Genomic DNA, 21,594 nt, shown 5'->3' with positions numbered 1-21,594 from the left:
GGGATTACCAGGGATGTTCTCTGTTTAGTGAGTCCTCCAGATCAGAGGCAGTAGGGAGGACCAGGGATGTTCTCTGTTTAGTGAGTCCTCCAGATCAGAGGCAGTAGGGAGGACCAGGGATGTTCTCTGTTTAGTGAGTCCTCCAGATCAGAGGCAGTGGGGAGGACCAGGGATGTTCTCTGTTCAGTGAGTCCTCCAGATCAGAGGCAGTGGGGATGACCAGGGATGTTCTCTGTTTAGTGAGTCCTCCAGATCAGAGGCAGTAGGGAGGACCAGGGATGTTTTCTGTTTAGTGAGTCCTCCAGATCAAAGGCAGTGGGGAGGACCAGGGATGTTCTCTGTTTAGTGAGTCCTCCAGATCAGAGGCAGTGGGGAGGACCAGGGATGTTCTCTGTTTAGTGAGTCCTCCAGATCAGAGGCAGTGGGGATTACCAGGGATGTTCTCTGTTTAGTGAGTCCTCCAGATCAGAGGCAGTAGGGAGGACCAGGGATGTTCTCTGTTTAGTGAGTCCTTCAGATCAGAGGCAGTAGGGAGGACCAGGGATGTTCTCTGTTCAGTGAGTCCTCCAGATCAGAGGCAGTGGGGATTACCAGGGATGATCTCTGTTTAGTGAGTCCTCCAGATCAGAGGCAGTGGGGATGACCAGGGATGTTCTCTGTTTAGTGAGTCCTTCAGATCAGAGGCAGTGGGGAGGACCAGGGATGTTCTCTTAATAAGTGTGAGAATTGCATCATATTCATGTTCTGCTAAGCATTTAAAATGTAAAAGTACTTTTGGCTGTCAGGGAAAACACAGAGTAAAAAGTACATTTTATTTAGGAATGTAGTAAAGTAAAAGTTCTCAAAAATATAAATAGTAAAATACAGATACCTTATTAAAAATACTACTTTACACCTTTTGGGTTCCATGTAGGACCCTTTCCACAGAGGGTTCCACATGGAACCTGAAATGAGTTCTTCCTGGAACCAAAAAGGATTCTCCCCGGAACCAAAAAGGATTCTTCCTGGAACCAAAAAGGATTCTCCCTGGAACCAAAAAGGATTCTCCCTGGAACCAAAAAGGATTCTCCCTGGAACCAAAAAGGATTCTTCCTGGAACCAAAAATGATTCTCCCTGGAACCGAAAAGGATTCTCCCTGGAACCAAAAAGGATTCTCCCTGGAACCAAAAAGGATTCTTCCTGGAACCAAAAATGATTCTCCCTGGAACCGAAAAGGATTCTCCCTGGAACCAAAAAGGATTCTCCCTGGAACCAAAAAGGATTCTCCCTGGAACCAAAAAGGATTCTCCCTGGAACCAAAAAGGATTCTCCCTGGAACCAAAAAGGATTCTCCCTGGAACCAAAAAGGATTCTCCCTGGAACCAAAAAGGATTCTCCCTGGAACCAAAAAGGATTCTCCAATGGAAAGAACCCCTTTGGAACCATTTTTTTCTGTGTGTTTTTGTGTTCATCTTTTCTCTCCAAATATGGCTCCCAGCTGTGTGTCTACCTGAAGGAGGTCCCAGAGTTGTGTGTTTGTGTGAGTCCGTGTGTGTGCATGTGTGTCCTTCCATCTGCATGTGTCCGCCCATCCATGTGTGTCTGTGTGTGTATTCTCTAGACAACAGTGTGTTCTCTCTCTCCCCAGTTCCATGGTGAATACGTCTCTGGTGCAGCTCCCCCAACCCAGCCTCTGTCACCACACACCTAACCTCAGCTGGGTGTGAGTATCTATCTATACATCTCTGGTGCAGCTCCCCCAACCCAGCCTCTGTCACCACACACCTAACCTCAGCTGGGTGTGAGTATCTATCTATACATCTCTGGTGCAGCTCCCCCAACCCAGCCTCTGTCACCACACACCTAACCTCAGCTGGGTGTGAGTATCTATCTATACATCTCTGGTGCAGCTCCCCCAACCCAGCCTCTGTCACCACACAGCTAACCTCAGCTGGGTGTGAGTATCTATCTATACATCTATACATCTATCTATACATCTATCTATACATCTATACATCTATCTATCTATGCATCTATCTATCTATACATCTATCTATACATCTATCTATCTATACATCTATACATCTATCTATCTATCCGTCTATCTATCTATACGTCTATCCATCTATCTATACATCTAACTATCTATCTATCTATCTATCTATCTATCTATCTATCTATCTATCTATCTATCTATCTATCTATACATCTATCTATCTATCTATCTATACATCTATCTATACATCTATCTATACGTCTATCTATCTATACATCTATCTATACAGCTATACATCTATCTATCTATACATCTATCTATCTATACGTCTATCTATCTATACATCTATCTATCTATACATCTATCTATCTATCTATCTATCTATCTATCTATCTATCTATCTATCTATCTATCTATCTATCTATCTATCTATCTATACATCTATCTATACATCTATCTATCTATACATCTATCTATCTATCTATCTATCTATCTATCTATCTATCTATCTATCTATCTATCTATCTATCTATCTATCTATCTATACATCTATCTATACATCTATCTATCTATACGTCTATCTATCTATATGTCTATCTATCTATACGTCTATCTATCTATACGTCTATCTATCTATACATCTATACATCTATCTATACGTCTATCTATCTATACATCTATACATCTATCTATCTATACGTCTATCTATCTATCTATCTATACATCTATCTATATGTCTATCTATCTATACATCTATCTATACATCTATACATCTATCTATACGTCTATCTATCTATACATCTATACATCTATCTATCTATACGTCTATCTATCTATACGTCTATCTATACATCTATCTATACGTCTATCTATCTATACGTCTATCTATACATCTATCTATACATCTATCTATACATCTATACATCTATCTATCTATACGTCTATCTATCTATACATCTATCTATACGTCTATCTATACATATATCTATCTATCTATCTATATATCTATCTATACATCTAACTATCTATCTATCTATCTATCTATCTATCTATCTATCTATCTATCTATCTATCTATCTATCTATCTATCTATCTATCTATCTATCTATACATCTATCTATACATCTATACATCTATCTATCTATACATCTATCTATCTATACGTCTATCTATCTATACATCTATCTATACGTCTATCTATACATCTATATATACATCTATACATCTATCTATCTATATGTCTATCTATCTATACATATATCTATCTATACATCTATCTATCTATACGTCTATCTATCTATACATCTATCTATCTATACGTCTATCTATCTATACATCTATCTATACATCTATCTATCTATACTTCTATCTATCTATACATCTATCTATCTATCTATCTATCTATACATCTATCTATCTATACGTCTATCTATCTATACATCTATCTATACGTCTATCTATACATCTATACATCTATCTATCTATCTATCTATCTATCTATCTATCTATCTATCTATCTATCTATCTATCTATCTATCAATCTATCTATCTATCTATACATCTATCTATACATCTATCTATACATATATCTATCTATCTATCTATCTATCTATCTATCTATCTATCTATCTATCTATCTATCTATCTATCTATCTATCTATACATCTATCTATACATCTTCTATCTATACATATATCTATACATCTATACGTCTATCTATCTATATCTATCTATCTATCTATACGTCTATCTATCTATCTATACATCTATCTATACATCTATATGTCTATCTATCTATACATCTATCTATACGTCTATCTATCTATACATCTATCTATCTATATGTCTATCTATCTATACATCTATCTATACGTCTATCTATCTATCTATCTATCTATCTATCTATCTATCTATCTATCTATACATGTATACATCTATCTATCTATCTATCTATCTATACGTCTATCTATCTATCTATCTATCTATCTATCTATCTATCTATCTATCTATCTATCTATCTATCTATCTATCTATACATCTATCTATCTATACATCTATCTATACGTCTATCTATCTATCTATCTATATGTCTATCTATCTATCTATATGTCTATCTATCTATACATCTATCTATACGTCTATCTATCTATCTATCTATCTATCTATCTATCTATCTATCTATCTATCTATCTATCTATCTATCTATACATCTATCTATCTATCTATCTATCTATCTATACATCTATACATCTATCTATCTATATCTATACATCTATCTATCTATACGTCTATCTATCTACACATCTATCTATACGTCTATCTATACATCTATATATGCATCTATACATCTATCTATCTATATGTCTATCTATCTATACATCTATCTATCTATACGTCTATCTATCTATACATCTATCTATACATCTATACATCTATCTATCTTTACGTCTATCTATCTATACGTCTATCTATCTACACATCTATCTATACGTCTATCTATACATCTATATATACATCTATACATCTATCTATCTATATGTCTATCTATCTATACATCTATCTATACGTCTATCTATACATCTATATATACATCTATACATCTATCTATCTATATGTCTATCTATCTATACATCTATCTATCTATACGTCTATCTATCTATACATCTATCTATACATCTATACATCTATCTATCTTTACGTCTATCTATCTATACGTCTATCTATCTATACATCTATCTATCTATACGGCTATCTATCTATACATCTATCTATCTATACGTCTATCTATCTATACGTCTATCTATCTATACATCTATCTATCTATCTATACATCTATCTATCTATACATCTATCTATCTATATGTCTATCTATCTATACACGTCTATCTATCTATACATCTATCTATCTATCTATACATCTATCTATCTATACATCTATCTATCTATATGTCTATCTATCTATACATACATCTATCTATCTATACGTCTATCTATCTATAGGTCTATCTATACATCTACCTATCTATACATCTATCTATCTATCTATACATCTATCTATCTATACATCTATCTATCTATCTATACATCTATCTATCTATACATCTATCTATCTATCTATACATCTATCCATGTATACATCTATCTATACATCTATCTATCTATCTATCTATCTATCTATCTATACATCTATCCATGTATACATCTATCTATACATCTATCCATGTATACATCTATCTATACATCTATCTATACATCTATCTATACATCTATCTATCTATACATCTATCTATACAGCTATACATCTATCTATCTATACATCTATCTATCTATACGTCTATCTATCTATACATCTATCTATCTACGTCTATCTATCTATCTATCTATCTATCTATCTATCTATCTATCTATCTATCTATCTATCTATCTATCTATCTATACATCTATCTATACATCTATACATCTATCTATCTATACGTCTATCTATCTATACGTCTATCTATCTATACGTCTATCTATCTATACATCTATCTATCTATCTATACATCTATCTATCTATACATCTATCTATCTATACGTCTATCTATCTATACATCTATCTATCTATATCTATCTATCTATCTATACATCTATCTATACATCTATCTATCTATACTTCTATCTATCTATACATCTATCTATCTATCTATACATCTATCTATCTATACGTCTATCTATCTATACATCTATCTATACGTCTATCTATACATCTATCTATCTATACATCTATACATCTATCTATCTATCTATCTATCTATCAATCTATCTATCTATCTATACATCTATCTATCTATCTATCTATCTATCTATCTATCTATCTATCTATCTATCTATCTATCTATCTATCTATCTATCTATCTATCTATCTATCTATCTATACATCTATCTATACATCTATCTATACATCTTCTATCTATACATATATCTATACATCTATACGTCTATCTATCTATACGTCTATCTATCTATACGTCTATCTATCTATACATCTATCTATACATCTATATGTCTATCTATCTATACATCTATCTATACGTCTATCTATCTATACATCTATCTATCTATATGTCTATCTATCTATACATCTATCTATACGTCTATCTATCTATCTATCTATCTATCTATCTATCTATCTATCTATCTATACATGTATACATCTATCTATCTATCTATCTATATCTATCTATCTATCTATCTATCTATCTATCTATCTATCTATCTATCTATCTATATATCTATCTATCTATCTATCTATACATCTATCTATACGTCTATCTATCTATCTATCTATATGTCTATCTATCTATCTATATGTCTATCTATCTATACATCTATCTATCTATCTATCTATCTATCTATCTATCTATCTATCTATCTATCTATCTATCTATCTATCTATCTATCTATCTATCTATCTATCTATACATCTATCTATCTATACATCTATCTATCTATACATCTATCTATCTATATCTATACATATATCTATACATCTATCTATCTATACGTCTATCTATCTATACATCTATCTATCTATCTATACATCTATCTATCTATACATCTATCTATCTATATGTCTATCTATCTATACATCTATCTATCTATACGTCTATCTATCTATATATCTATCTATACATCTATACATCTATCTATCTTTACGTCTATCTATCTATACGTCTATCTATCTATACATCTATCTATCTATACGGCTATCTATCTATACATCTATCTATCTATACGTCTATCTATCTATACGTCTATCTATCTATACATCTATACATCTATCTATCTATACATCTATCTATCTATATGTCTATCTATCTATACGTCTATCTATCTATACATCTATCTATCTATCTATACATCTATCTATCTATACATCTATCTATCTATATGTCTATCTATCTATACATCTATCTATCTATACGTCTATCTATCTATACGTCTATCTATCTATACATCTATCTATCTATCTATACATCTATCTATCTATACATCTATCTATCTATCTATACATCTATCTATCTATCTATACATCTATCTATCTATACATCTATCTATCTATCTATACATCTATCCATGTATACATCTATCTATACATCTATCTATCTATCTATCTATCTATCTATCTATCCATGTATACATCTATCTATACATCTATCTATACATCTATCTATACATCTATCTATCTATACATCTATCTATCTATCTATACATCTATCCATGTATACATATATCTATACATCTATCCATGTATACATCTATCTATACATCAAGTTGGCACCGATAGACATGGCCGTTCAGAAACTTTCCAGTACTTTTTTTGTGTGTTATTTCTCACCTTATTAGCTCAGAACGTCCTTTGCATTATTACATACAGCTGGAAAGAACGTTTGAATATCAGAGTGGATTCTATCTATCTATCTATCTATCTATCTATCTATCTATCTATCTATCTATCTATCTATCTATCTATCTATCTATCTATCTATCTATCTATCTATCTATACATCTATCTATCTATACATCTATACATCTATCTATACATCTATCTATCTATCTATCTATCTATCTATCTATACATCTATACATCTATCTATCTATACATCTATCTATCTATACATCTATCTATCTACACATCTATCTATCTATCTATCTATCTATCTATCTATACATCTATCTATACATCTATATCATCTATCTATCTATATGTCTATCTATCTATACTATCTATCTATATACATCTATACATCTATCTATCTATATGTCTATCTATCTATACATCTATCTATACGTCTATCTATACATCTATATATACATCTATACATCTATCTATCTATATGTCTATCTATCATCTACATCTATCTATCTATACGTCTATCTATCTATATATCTATCTATACATCTATACATCTATCTATCTTTACGTCTATCTATCTATACGTCTATCTATCTATACATCTATCTATCTATCTATCTATCTATCTATACATCATCTATCTATACATCTATCTATATCATCTATCTATCATGTATCATCTATCTATACATCTATCTATCCATCTATCTATCTATATCATATCCATCTACATCTATCATCTATACATGTAACTCACCAGCATTTCAACCAGACTTTTCTGAAATATATGTTCGTACCCCCAAGGCAATTCCCCTGCTCCATGACGGCACTGGCAGAGAATAGGTGTTTGGAGTGGACTCTTAGTCCGACTCAGGAGGCGTTGAATACCACCCACCACTTCCGAGTATATTACTTGCTAATGTTCAGTCCCTGGACAATAAAGTAGACAAGCTCAGGGCGAGGATCTCCTTCCAGAGAGACTTCGGCGACTGCTCCAGTTTCAACTGTTCTGCCTTACTATTATTCGACCATGCTGGTCATTTATGAACATTTGAACATCTTGGCCACGTTCTGTTATAATCTCCACCCGGCACAGCCAGAAGAGGACTGGCCACCCCACATATGCTCTCTCTAATTCTCTCTCTCGGAGGACCTGAGCCCTAGGACCGTGCCCCAGGACTACCTGACATGATGACTCCTTGCTGTCCCCAGTCCACCTGACTGTGCTGCTGCTCCAGTTTCAACTGTTCTGCCTTATTATTATTCGACCATGCTGGTCATTTATGAACATTTGGACATCTTGGTCATGTTCTGTTATAATCTCTACCCGGCAAGAGAATTAGAGAACGCACACTTAGATTAGAGAACGCACACTTAGATTCACACAGGACACCGAATAGGACAGGAGAAGTACTCCAGATATAACAAACTGACCCTAGCCCCCCGACACATAAACTAATGCAGCATAAATACTGGAGGCTGAGACATAAGGATATATGAATGAGTGATGGTACAGAGCAGCATAGGCAAGATACAGTAGATGGTATCGAGTACAGTATATACATATGAGATGAGTATGTAAACAAAGTGGCATAGTTAAAGTGGCTAGTGATACATGTATTACATAAGGATGCAGTCGATGATATAGAGTACAGTATATACGTATGCATATGAGATGAATAATGTAGGGTAAGTAACATTATATAAGGTAGCATTGTTTAAAGTGGCTAGTGATATATTTACATCATTTCCCATCAATTCCCATTATTAAAGTGGCTGGAGTTGTGTCAGTGTCAGTGTGTTGGCAGCAGCCACTCAATGTTAGTGGTGGCTGTTTAACAGTCTGATGGCCTTGAGATAGAAGCTGTTTTTCAGTCTCTCGGTCCCAGCTTTGATGCACCTGTACTGACCTCGCCTTCTGGATGATAGCGGGGTGAACAGGCAGTGGCTTGGGTGGTTGATGTCCTTGATGATCTTTATGGCCTTCCTGTAACATCGGGTGGTGTAGGTGTCCTGGAGGGCAGGTAGTTTGCCCCCGGTGATGCGTTGTGCAGTCCTCACTACCCTCTGGAGAGCCTTACGGTTGAGGGTGGAGCAGTTGCCGTACCAGGCGGTGATACAGCCCGCCAGGATGCTCTCGATTGTGCATCTGTAGAAGTTTGTGAGTGCTTTTCTTTCTTCAGCCTCCTGAGGTTGAAGAGGCGCTACTGCGCCTTCTTCACGATGCTGTCTGTGTGAGTGGACCAATTCAGTTTGTCTGTGATGTGTATGCCGAGGAACTTAAAACTTGCTACCCTCTCCACTACTGTTCCATCGATGTGGATAGGGGGGTGTTCCCTCTGCTGTTTCCTGAAGTCCACAATCATCTCCTTAGTTTTGTTGACGTTGAGTGTGAGGTTATTTTCCTGACACCACACTCCGAGGGCCCTCACCTCCTCCCTGTAGGCCGTCTCGTGGTTGTTGGTAATCAAGCCTACCACTGTTGTGTCGTCCGCAAACTTGATGATTGAGTTGGAGGCGTGCGTGGCCGCGCAGTCGTGGGTGAACAGGGAGTACAGGAGAGGGCTCAGAACGCACCCTTGTGGGGCCCCAGTGTTGAGGATCAGCAGGGAGGAGATATTGTTGCCTACCCTCACCACCTGGGGGCGGCCCGTCAGGAAGTCCAGTACCCAGTTGCACAGGGCGGGGTCGAGACCCAGGGTCTCGAGCTTGATGACGAGCTTGGAGGGTACTATGGTGTTGAATGCCGAGCTGTAGTCGATGAACAGCATTCTCACATAGGTATTCCTCTTGTCCAGATGGGTTAGGGCAGTGTGCAGTGTGGTTGAGATTGCATCGTCTGTGGACCTATTTGGGCGGTAAGCAAATTGGAGTGGGTCTAGGGTGTCAGGTAGTGTGGAGGTGATATGGTCCTTGACTAGTCTCTCAAAGCACTTCATGATGACGGAAGTGAGGGCTACGGGGCGGTAGTCGTTTAGCTCAGTTACCTTAGCTTTCTTGGGAACAGGAACAATGGTGGCCCTCTTGAAGCATGTGGGAACAGCAGACTGGTATAGGGATTGATTGAATATGTCCGTAAACACACCGGCCAGCTGGTCTGCGCATGCTCTGAGGGCGCGGCTGGGGATGCCGTCTGGGCCTGCAGCCTTGCGAGGGTTAACACGTTTAAATGTCTTACTCACCTCGGCTGCAGTGAAGGAGAGACCACAAGTTTTCGTTGCAGGCCGTGTCAGTGGCACTGTATTGTCCTCAAAGCGGGCAAAAAAGTTATTTAGTCTGCCTGGGAGCAAGACATCCTGGTCCGTGACTGGGCTGGATTTCTTCTTGTAGTCTGTGATTGACTGTAGACCCTGCCACATACCTCTTGTGTCTGAGCCGTTGAATTGAGATTCTACTTTCTCTCTGTACTGATGCTTAGCTTGTTTGATAGCCTTGCGGAGGGAATAGCTGCACTGTTTGTATTCGGTCATGTTACCAGACACCTTGCCCTGATTAAAAGCAGTGGTTTGCGCTTTCAGTTTCACGCGAATGCTGGCATCAATCCACGGTTTCTGGTTAGGGAATGTTTTAATCGTTGCTATGGGAACGACATCTTCAACGCACGTTCTAATGAACTCGCACACCGAATCAGCGTATTCGTCAATATTGTTATCTGACGCAATACGAAACATATCCCAGTCCACGTGATGGAAACAGTCTTGGAGTGTGGAGTCAGCTTGGTCGGACCAGCGTTGGACAGACCTCAGCGTGGGAGCCTCTTGTTTTAGTTTCTGTCTGTAGGCAGGGATCAACAAAATGGAGTCGTTGTCAGCTTTTCCGAAAGGGGGTGGGGCAGGGCCTTATATGCGTCGCGGAAGTTAGAGTAACAATGATCCAAGGTTTTTCCACCCCTGGTTGCGCAATCGATATGCTGATAAAATTTAGGGAGTCTTGTTTTCAGATTAGCCTTGTTAAAATCCCCAGCTACAATGAATGCAGCCTCCGGATAAATGGTTTCCAGTTTGCAAAGAGTTAAATAAAGTTCGTTCAGAGCCATCGATGTGTCTGCTTGGGGGGGATATATACGGCTGTGATTATAATCGAAGAGAATTCTCTTGGTAGATAATGCGGTCTACATTTGATTGTGAGGAATTCTAAATCAGGTGAACAGAAGGATTTGAGTTCCTGTATGTTTCTTTCATCACACCATGTCTCGTTAGCCATAAGGCATATGCCCCCGCCCCTCTTCTTACCAGAAAGATGTTTGTTTCTGTCGGCGCGATGCGTGGAGAAACCCGTTGGCTGCACCGCCTCGGATAGCGTCTCTCCAGTGAGCCATGTTTCCGTGAAAGAACGTTACAGTCTCTGATGTCCCTCTGGAATGCTACCCTTGCTCGGATTTCATCAACCTTGTTGTCAAGAGACTGGACATTGGCAAGAAGAATGCTAGGGAGTGGTGCACGGTGTGCCTGTCTCCGGAGTCTGACCAGAAGACCGCCTCGTTTCCCTCTTTTTCGGAGCAGTATTTTTGGGTCGCTGCATGGGATCCATTCCGTTGTCCTGTTTGAAAGGAAGAACACAGGATCCGCGTCGTGGAAAACATATTCTTGGTCGTACTGATGGTGAGTTGACGCTGATCTTATATTCAGTAGTTCTTTTCGACTGTATGTAATGAAACCTAAGATGACCTGGGGTACTAATGTAAGAAATAACACGTAAAAAAGCGCCGGAAGTATCAACATATCGCTTCCAGTACTTTAAAAACTCTAGACCATTGCTACTCTCCCTTCCGAGATGGCTACAAAGCCCTCCCCCACCCTCCCATCGGCAAATCAGATCAGGTCTACATCCTGATCCTCTCTTCCTATAGGCAGAAACTCAAACAGGAACTACCCGTGGGAAGGACTGTTAAACGTTGGTCTAACCAATCGGAAGGACTGTTAAACGTTGGTCTGACCAATCGGAAGGACTGTTAAACGTTGGTCTGACCAATCGGAAGGACTGTTAAACGTTGGTCTGACCAATCGGAACCCTTCAAGATTGTTTTGATCACGTGGACTAGGATCTGTTCCTCTGAGAATAAAATTGACAATGACACAGTGACTGAGTTCATCAGGAAGTGTATAAGGGGACTTTGTTCAAACTTTGACGATTAAAACCTATTCCTAAACCTAAAACCGTGGAACCGTGGATAGATGGCAGCATTTTGTGCAAATCAGAAAGCACAAAACATCACATTTAACTACAGACCGAGAATAGGGTCAAGCACAAACAGTCCAGCTATGCCCTCTGTAACAAACAGGCAAAACATCAATACAAACACAAAGTAGAGTTGCAATTCAATGGCTCAGACAATCTCGGATTATAAATGGAAAACCTGCAATGTCCAACATTTTGCTCCTGGACAAGCTAAACACCTTCTTTGCCTGCTTTGAGGGCAACACAGTACCGCTGATGCTGCTCCCGTGGACTACCACTGCTCCCGTGGACTACCACCGCTCCCGTGGCCAACGTGAGTAAGACATCGCATGGCTGACGGGCCAGACGGCATCCCTAGCCGCGTCCTCAGAGCATGTACAGACCAGCTGGCTGGAGTGTTTACGGACAATCACTCCCAGTCTGATGTCCCCACTTGCTTTAAGACGCCCACCATTGTTCCTGTACCCAAGAAGGTAAAGACAACTGATTGAAATTACTATCTCCCCGTAGCACTCTGTCACCATGAAGAGCTTTGAGAGACGAGTCAAGAATCATATCACCTCTCCTTATCCAACACCCTAGACCCACTCCAATTTGTGTACTACCTCAAAGATATCCATGGATGATGCATTAGCATCACACTGCACACTACCCTATCCCATCAGCCCCCTCCTGTACTCCCTGTTCACCCATGACTGCGTGGCCATGCACGTCTCCAACTCAATCATCAAGTTTGTAGATGACACAACAGTAGTAGGTGACAGCCTACAGGAAGGAGGAGTGGTGCCAGGAAAATAACCTCTCTTTCAACAAAATGAAGGAGCTCATCGTGGACTTCAGGAGACAGCAGAGGAAGAACCCACCTTTCCACGTGGACAGGCCGGAGAAGGTGAAAAGCTTGAAATCGGAAATGGTTCACCCACACAAACAACCTCAGGAGGCTGAAGAAATGTGTCTCTTTGCCCATAAGACACAAACTTACAGATCCACCATTGAGAGCATTGTGTTGGGCTGTATCGCCGCCTGGTACGGCAACTGCACCATCCACAACCGCAGGGCTCACCAGAGGGCACACTGTCTGCCCTCCAGGACATCTACAGCACTCGGTGTCACAGGAAGGCCAAGAAGATCATCAAGGACCTCAGCCACGCGAGCCACAGCCTGTTCCTCCCGTTATCATCCAGAAGGGGAGGTCAGTATAGGTGCATCAAAGTTCGGACCGAGAGACTGAAAAAACAGCTTCTATCTCAAGGCCATCAGACTGTTAGCCATCACTAGGCGGCTTCCACCCAGTTACGTAACCCTGCACCTTAGAGGCTGCTGCATAGACTTGAAATCATTGACCACTTTAATAATGGAACACTAGTCACTTTAATAATGTTTACATACTGCTCCACTCTGAAAGTACAGATGCTTCAAAGCTTGGACAGAGAGACTGAGAAACAGCTTCTTTCTTAAGGCTATCAGACTGTTAAATAGTCACCAGCCTCCAACCTGCCCTGAACTTTAGTCACTGTTACGAGATGGCTACCACCGGGTTACTCTACCATGCACTTTAGAGGCTACTGCCTGTACATAGACATAGAACACTGGTCACTTTAATCATGTTTACATACTGTTTAACTCCTTCAAGACTATTGGAAAAAGCATGTATGTGCCTGTATGACCTCCCTACAATGCCTGGACATGCTCCTGATGAGGTGGTGGATGGTCTCCTGAGGGATCTCCTCCGAGACCTGGACTAAAGTCTCTGCCAACTCCTGGACAGTCTGTGGTGCAATGTGGTGTTGGTGGATGGAGCGAGACATAATGTCCCAGATATGCTCAATTGGATTCAGGTCTGGGGAATGGGCGGGCCAGTCCATAGCATCAATGCCTTCCTCTTGCAGGAACTGCTGACACACTCCATCCACATGAGGTCTAGCATTGTCTTGCATTAGGAGGAACCCAGGGCCAACCGCACCAGCATATGGTCTCACAAGGGGTATGAGGATCTCATCTCGGTACCTAATGGCAGTCAGGCTACCTCTGGCAAGCACATGGAGGGCTTTGCGGCCCCCCAAAGAAATGCCACCCCACACAATGACTGACCCACCGCCAAACCGGTCATGCTGGAGGATGTTGCAGGCAGCAGAACGTTCTCCGCGGCGTCTCCAGACTGTCACGTCTGTCATGTGCTCAGTGTGAACCTGCTTTCATCTGTGAAGAGCACAGTGCGCCAGTGGCGTATTTGCCAATCTTGGTGTTCTCTGGCAAATGCCACACGTCCTGCGCGGTGTTGGGCTGTAAGCACAACCCCCACCTGTGGACGTTGGGCCCTCATACCACCCTCATGGGGTCTGTTTACATTTACATTTACATTTAAGTCATTTAGCAGACGCTCTTATCCAGAGCGACTTACAAATTGGTGCATTCTTGTTTCTGACCGTTTGAGCAGACACATGCACATTTGTGGCCTGCTGGAGGTCATTTTGCAGGGCTCTGGCAGTGCTCTGGCAGTGCTCCTCCTGCTCATCCTTGCACAAAGGCGGAGGTAGCGGTCCTGCTGCTGAGTTGTTGCCCTCCTACGGCCTCCTCCACGTCTCCTGATGTACTGGCCTGTCTCCTGGTAGCGCCTCCATGCTCTGGACAATACGCTGACAGACACAGCAAACCTTCTTGCCACAGCTCGCATTGATGTGTCATCCTGGATGAGCTGCACTACCTGAGCCACTTGTGTGGGTTGTAGACTCCGTCTCATGCTACCACTAGAGTGAAAGCACCGCCAGCATTCAAAAGTGACCAAAACATCAGCCAGGAAGCATAGGAACTGAGAAGTGGTCTGTGGTCACCACCTGCAGAACCACTCCTTTATTTGGGGGTGTCTTGCTAAATGCCTATAATTTCCACCTGTTGTCTATTCCATTTGCACAACAGCATGTGCAATGTATTATCAATCAGTGTTGCTTCCTAAGTGGACAGTTTGATTTCACAGTGTGAAGTGTGATTGACTTGGAGTTACATTGTGTTGTTTAAGTGTTCCCTTTATTCTTTTGAGCAATGTATATATATATATATATATATATATATATATATATATAGTATTAAAAAAAATACAATAATGATATGTATATATATATTATATGTGTATTTTATACTCAGGATTCTGACATTGCTCATCCTAATAGTCCTGTAATTCTTAATTCTATACGTTTTAGATTTCTGTGTATTGTGTATTGTTGAGTATTGTTTGATATTATTGCACTAGGAACACAAGCATTTCTCTACACCCACAATAACATCTGCTAAATATACTGCATGAGCAAAAGTATGTGGACACCTGCTCGTCGAACATCTCATTCCAAAATCCTGGGCATTAATATGGTGTTGATTTCCCCCCCTTGCTGCGGGAACTTGGTTCAGCCACAAGAGCATTAGTTGAGCAGTGATGTTGGGCGTTCCAATTCATCCCAAAGGTGTGGGTTACAATTCATTCCAAATATGGATTGTATTTACAATAGTATTTGTTCTTCAAAAATCAAATCAAATGTATTTATATAGCCCTTCGTACATCAGCTGATATCTCAAAGTGCTGTACAGAAACCCAACCTAAAAATCCAAACAGCAAGCAATGCAGGTGTAGAAGCACGGTTGCTAGGAAAAACTACCTATAAAGGCCAAACCCTAGGAAGAAACCTTGAGAGGAACCAGGCTATGTGGGGTGGCCAGTCCTCTTCTGGCTGTGCCGGGTGGAGATTATAACAGAACATGGCCTATATGTTCAAATGTTCATAAATGACCAGCATGGTCAAATAATAATAATCACAGGCAGAACAGTTGAAACTGGAGCAGCAGCACGGCCAGGTGGACTGGGGACAGCAAGGAGTCATCATGCCCGGTAGTCCTGAGGCATGGTCCTACCGTGTGTCAATATGCCTTGTATACTGTTGTGCAGGTTAGTTATCATAGTTTTAGTTTACAATGGAGCCCCTAGTTCCACTCTTCATACCCCTGATACCTCCTTTGTCCCACCCCCCACACACGCGGTGACCTCACCCATTACAACCAGCATGTCCAGAGATACAACCTCTCTCATCATCACCCAGTGCCTGGGCTTACCTCTGCTGTACCCGCACCCCACCATACCCCTGTCTGCGCATTATGCCCTGAATATATTCTACCATGCCCAGAAACCTGCTCCTCTTATTCTCTGTCCCCAACGCTCTAGGCGACCAGTTTTGATAGCCTTTAGCCGCACCCTCATACTACTCCTTCTCTGTTCCGCGGGTGATGTGGAGGTAAACCCAGGCCCTGCATGTCCCCAGGCACCCTCATTTGTTGACTTCTGTGATCGAAAAAGCCTTGGTTTCATGCATGTCAACATCAGAAGCCTCCTCCCTAAGTTTGTCTTACTCACTGCTCTAGCACACTCTGCTAACCCTGATGTCCTTGCCGTGTCTGAATCCTGGCTCAGGAAGGCCACCAAATTTCTGAGATTTCCATACCCAACTATAATATCTTCCGTCAAGATAGAACTGCCAAAGGGGGAGGAGTTGCAGTCTACTGCAGAGATAGCCTGCAAAGTAATGTCATACTTTCCAGGTCCATACCCAAACAGTTCGAACTACTAATTTTGAAAATTACTCTCTCCAGAAATAAGTATCTCACTGTTGCCGCCTGCTACCGACCCCCCTCAGCTCCCAACTGTGCCCTGGACACCATTTGTGAATTGATCGCCCCCCATCTAGCTTCAGAGTTTGTTCTGTTAGGTGACCTAAACTGGGATATGCTTAACACCCCGGCAGTCCTACAATCTAAGCTAGATGCCCTCAATCTCACTCAAATCATCAAGGAACCCACCAGGTACAACCCTAACTCTGTAAACAAGGGCACCCTCATAGACGTCATCCTGACCAACTGGCCCTCCAAATACACCTCCGCTGTCTTCAACCAGGATCTCAGCGATCACTGCCTCATTGCCTGTATCCGCTACGGAGCCGCAGTCAAACGACCACCCCTCATCACTGTCAAACGCTCCCTAAAACACTTCTGTGAGCAGGCCTTTCTAATCGACCTGGCCCGGGTATCCTGGAAGGACATTGACCTCATCCCGTCAGTTGAGGATGCCTGGTCTTTCTTTAAAAGTAACTTCCTCACCATTTTAGATAAGCATGCTCCGTTCAAAAAATGCAGAACTAAGAACAGATATAGCCCCTGGTTCACTCCAGACCTGACTGCCCTCGACCAGCACAAAAACATCCTGTGGCGGACTGCAATAACATTGAATAGTCCCAGCGATATGCAACCTTTCAGGGAAGTCAGGAACCAATACACGCAGTCAGTCAGGAAAGCTAAGGCCAGCTTCTTCAGGCAGAAGTTTGCATCCTGTAGCTCCAACTCCAAAAGTTCTGGGACACTGTGAAGTCCATGGAGAACAAGAGCACCTCCTCCCAGCTGCCCACTGCACTGAGGCTAGGTAACACGGTCACCACCGATAAATCCATGATTATCGACAAGCATTTCTCAACGGCTGGCCATGCATTCAGCCTGGCTACTCCAGCCTCGGCCAACAGCCCCCCCCCCTCCCCCCGCAGCTACTCGCCCAAGCCTCACCAGGTTCTCCTTTACCCAAATCCAGATAGCAGATGTTCTGAAAGAGCGGCAAAACCTGGACCCGTACAAATCAGCTGGGCTTGACAATCTGGACCCTCTATTCCTGAAACTATCCGCCGCCATTGTCGCAACCCCTATTACCAGCCTGTTCAACCTCTTTCATATCGTCTGAGATCCCCAAGGATTGGAAAGCTGCTGCAGTCATCCCCCTCTTCAAAGGGGGCGACACCCTGGACCCAAACTGTTACAGACCTATATCCATCCTGCCCTGCCTATCTAAGGTCTTCGAAAGCCAAGTCAACAAACAGGTCACTGACCATCTCGAATCCCACCGTACCTTCTCCGCTGTGCAATCTGGTTTCCGAGCCGGTCACGGGTGTACCTCAGCCACGCTCAAGGTACTAAACGATATCATAACCGCCATCGATAAAAGACAGTACTGTGCAGCCGTCTTCATAGACCTTGCCAAGGCTTTCGACTCTGTCAATCACCGTATTCTTATCGGCAGACTCAGTAGCCTCGGCTTTTCGGATGACTGCCTTTCCTGGTTCACCAATTACTTTGCAGACAGAGTTCAGTGTGTCAAATCGGAGGGCATGCTGTCCGGTCCTCTGGCAGTCTCTATGGGGGTGCCACAGGGTTCAATTCTCGGGCCGACTCTTTTCTCTGTATATATCAATGATGTTGCTCTTGCTCCGGGCGATTCCCTGATCCACTTCTACGCAGACGACACCATTCTATATACTTCCGGCCCGTCCTTGGACACTGTGCTATCTAACCTCCAAACGAGCTTCAATGCCATACAACACTCCTTCTGTGGCCTCCAACTGCTCTTAAACGCTAGTAAAACCAAATGCATGCTTTTCAACCGTTCGCTGCCTGCACACACTGGATGGTTCCGACCTTGAATATGTGGACATCTATAAGTACCTAGGTGTCTGGCTAGACTGTAAACTCTCCTTCCAGACCCATATCAAACATCTCCAATCGAAAATCAAATCAAGAGTCGGCTTTCTATTCCGCAACAAAGCCTCCTTCACTCACGCCGCCAAACTTACCATAGTAAAACTGACTATCCTACCGATCCTCGACTTTGGCGATGTCATCTACAAAATTGCTTCCAACACTCAACTCAGCAAACTGGATGCAGTTTATCACAGTGCCATCCGTTTTGTCACTAAAGCACCTTATACCACCCACCACTGCGACTTGTATGCTCTAGTCGGCTGGCCCTCGCTACATATTCGTCGCCAGACCCACTGGCTCCAGGTCATCTACAAGTCCATGCTAGGTAAAGCTCCACCTTATCTCAGTTCACTGGTCACGATGGCAACACCCATCCGTAGCACGCGCTCCAGCAGGTGTATCTCAATTATCATCCCTAAAGCCAACACCTCATTTGGCCGCCTTTCGTTCCAGTTCTCTGCTGCCTGTGACTGGAACGAATTGCAAAAATCGCTGAAGTTGGAGACTTTTATCTCCCTCACCAACTTCAAACATCTGCTATCTGAGCAGCTAACCGATCGCTGCAGCTGTACATAGTCTATTGGTAAATAGCCCACCCATTTTCACCTACCTCATTCCCATACTGTTTTTATACTGTTTTTATTTATTTACTTTTCTGCTCTTTTGCACACCAATATCTCTACCTGTACATAACCATCTGATCATTTATCACTCCAGTGTTAATCTGCATAATTGTAATTATTCGCCTACCTCCTCATGCCTTTTGCACACAATGTATATAGACTCCCGTTTTTTCTACTGTGTTATTGACTTGTTAATTGTTTACTCCATGTGTAACTCTGTGTTGTCTGTTCACACTGCTATGCTTTATCTTGGCCAGGTCGCAGTTGCAAATGAGAACTTGTTCTCAACTAGCCTACCTGGTTAAATAAAGGTGTTCTCAACTAGCCTAACTGGTTAAATAAAAGTGTTCTCAACTAGCCTACCTGGTTAAATAAAGGTGAAATAAAAAAATAAAAATAAAAAAAGGTCCTCCAAGAGAAAGAAAGAAAGAAGGAAAGATAGAATTAGAAAACGCACACTTAAATTCACACAGGACACCGGATAGGACAGGAGAAGTGCTCCAGATATAACAAACTGACCCCAGCCCCCCAACACATAAAATACTGCAGCTTAAATACTGGAGGCTGAGACAGGAGGGGTCAGGAGACACTGTGGCCCCATCCGATGATACCCCCGGACAGGGCCAAACAGGCAGGATATAACCCCACCAACTTTGCCAAATTCCCTTCGATAAAAATCAAATCAAATTTTATTTGTCACATACACATGGTTAGCAGATGTTAATGCGAGTGTAACAAAATGCTTGTGCTTCTAGTTCCGACAATGCAGTAATAACCAACAAGTAATCTAGCTAACAATTCCAAAACTACTACCTTATAGACACAAGTGTAAGGGGATAAAGAATATGTACATAAAGATATATGAATGAGTGATGGTACAGAGCGGCATAGGCAAGATACAGTAGATGGTATTGAGTACAGTATATACATATGAGATGAGTATGTAAACAAAGTGGCATAGTTAAAGTGGCTAGTGATACATGTATTACATAAAGATGCAGTAGATGATATAGAGTACAGTATATACGTATACATATGAGATGAATAATGTAGGGTATGTAAACATTATATTAGGTAGCATTGTTTAAAGTGGCTAGTGATATATTTTACATCATTTCCCATCAATTCCCATTATTAAAGTGGCTAGAGTTGAGGCAGTGTGTTGGCAGCAGCCACTCAATGTTAGTGGTGGTCTGATGGCCTTGAGATAGAAGCTGTTTTTCAGTCTCTCGGTCCCAGCTTTGATATACCTGTACTGACCTCGCCTTCTGGATGATAGCGGGGTGAACAGGCAGTGGCTCAGGTGGTTGTTGTCCTTGATGATCTTTATGGCCTTCCTGTGACATCGGGTGGTGTAGGTGTCCTGGAGGGCAGGTAGTTTGCCCCCGGTGATGCGTGGTGCAGACCTCACTACCCTCTGGAGAGCCTTACGGTTGTGGGCGGAGCAGTTGCCGTACCAGGCGGTGATACAGCCCGACAGGATGCTCTCGATTGTGCATCTGTGAGTGCTTTTGGTGACAAGCCGAATTTCTTCAGCCTCCTGAGGTTGAAGAGGCGCCGCTGCGCCTTCTTCACGATGCTGTCTGTGTGGGTGGACCAATTCAGTTTGTCTGTGATGTGTACACCGAGGAACTTAAAACTTACTACCCTCTCCACTACTGTTCCATCGATGTGGATAGGGGATACTACTAGTTGCGCTGGTTGCCCTTTTCTTTAGGCAACAGGTCACAAATCTTGCTGCTGTGATGGCACACTGTGGAATTTCACCCAATAGATATAGGAGTTTATCAAAATGTGATTTATTTTCAAATTCTTGGTAGATCTTTGTAATCTGAGGGAAATATGTCTCTCTAATATGGTCATA

At 41.5% G+C, this 21,594-nt stretch overlaps 1 protein-coding gene across 1 annotated transcript in view; it reads left to right on the top strand.

Annotated features, from left to right (window-relative positions):
- Positions 1 to 21,594, top strand: part of LOC135573810 (relaxin receptor 2-like) — a 217,333-nt gene that overhangs the window by 65,123 nt on the left and 130,616 nt on the right. Inside the window, exon 8 of the mRNA XM_065023998.1 lies at positions 1,629 to 1,703. Within this exon, the coding sequence (XP_064880070.1) occupies positions 1,629 to 1,703 (75 nt within the window). The remainder of the gene's footprint in view (positions 1 to 1,628; positions 1,704 to 21,594) is intronic.

This window comes from Oncorhynchus nerka, linkage group LG10 (genome assembly GCF_034236695.1).
Source record: "Oncorhynchus nerka isolate Pitt River linkage group LG10, Oner_Uvic_2.0, whole genome shotgun sequence".
NCBI classification, from domain to species: domain Eukaryota; kingdom Metazoa; phylum Chordata; class Actinopteri; order Salmoniformes; family Salmonidae; genus Oncorhynchus; species Oncorhynchus nerka.
Note: the sequence above shows the minus strand (reverse complement) of the source record. Positions and strands in the feature narration are given on the sequence as shown.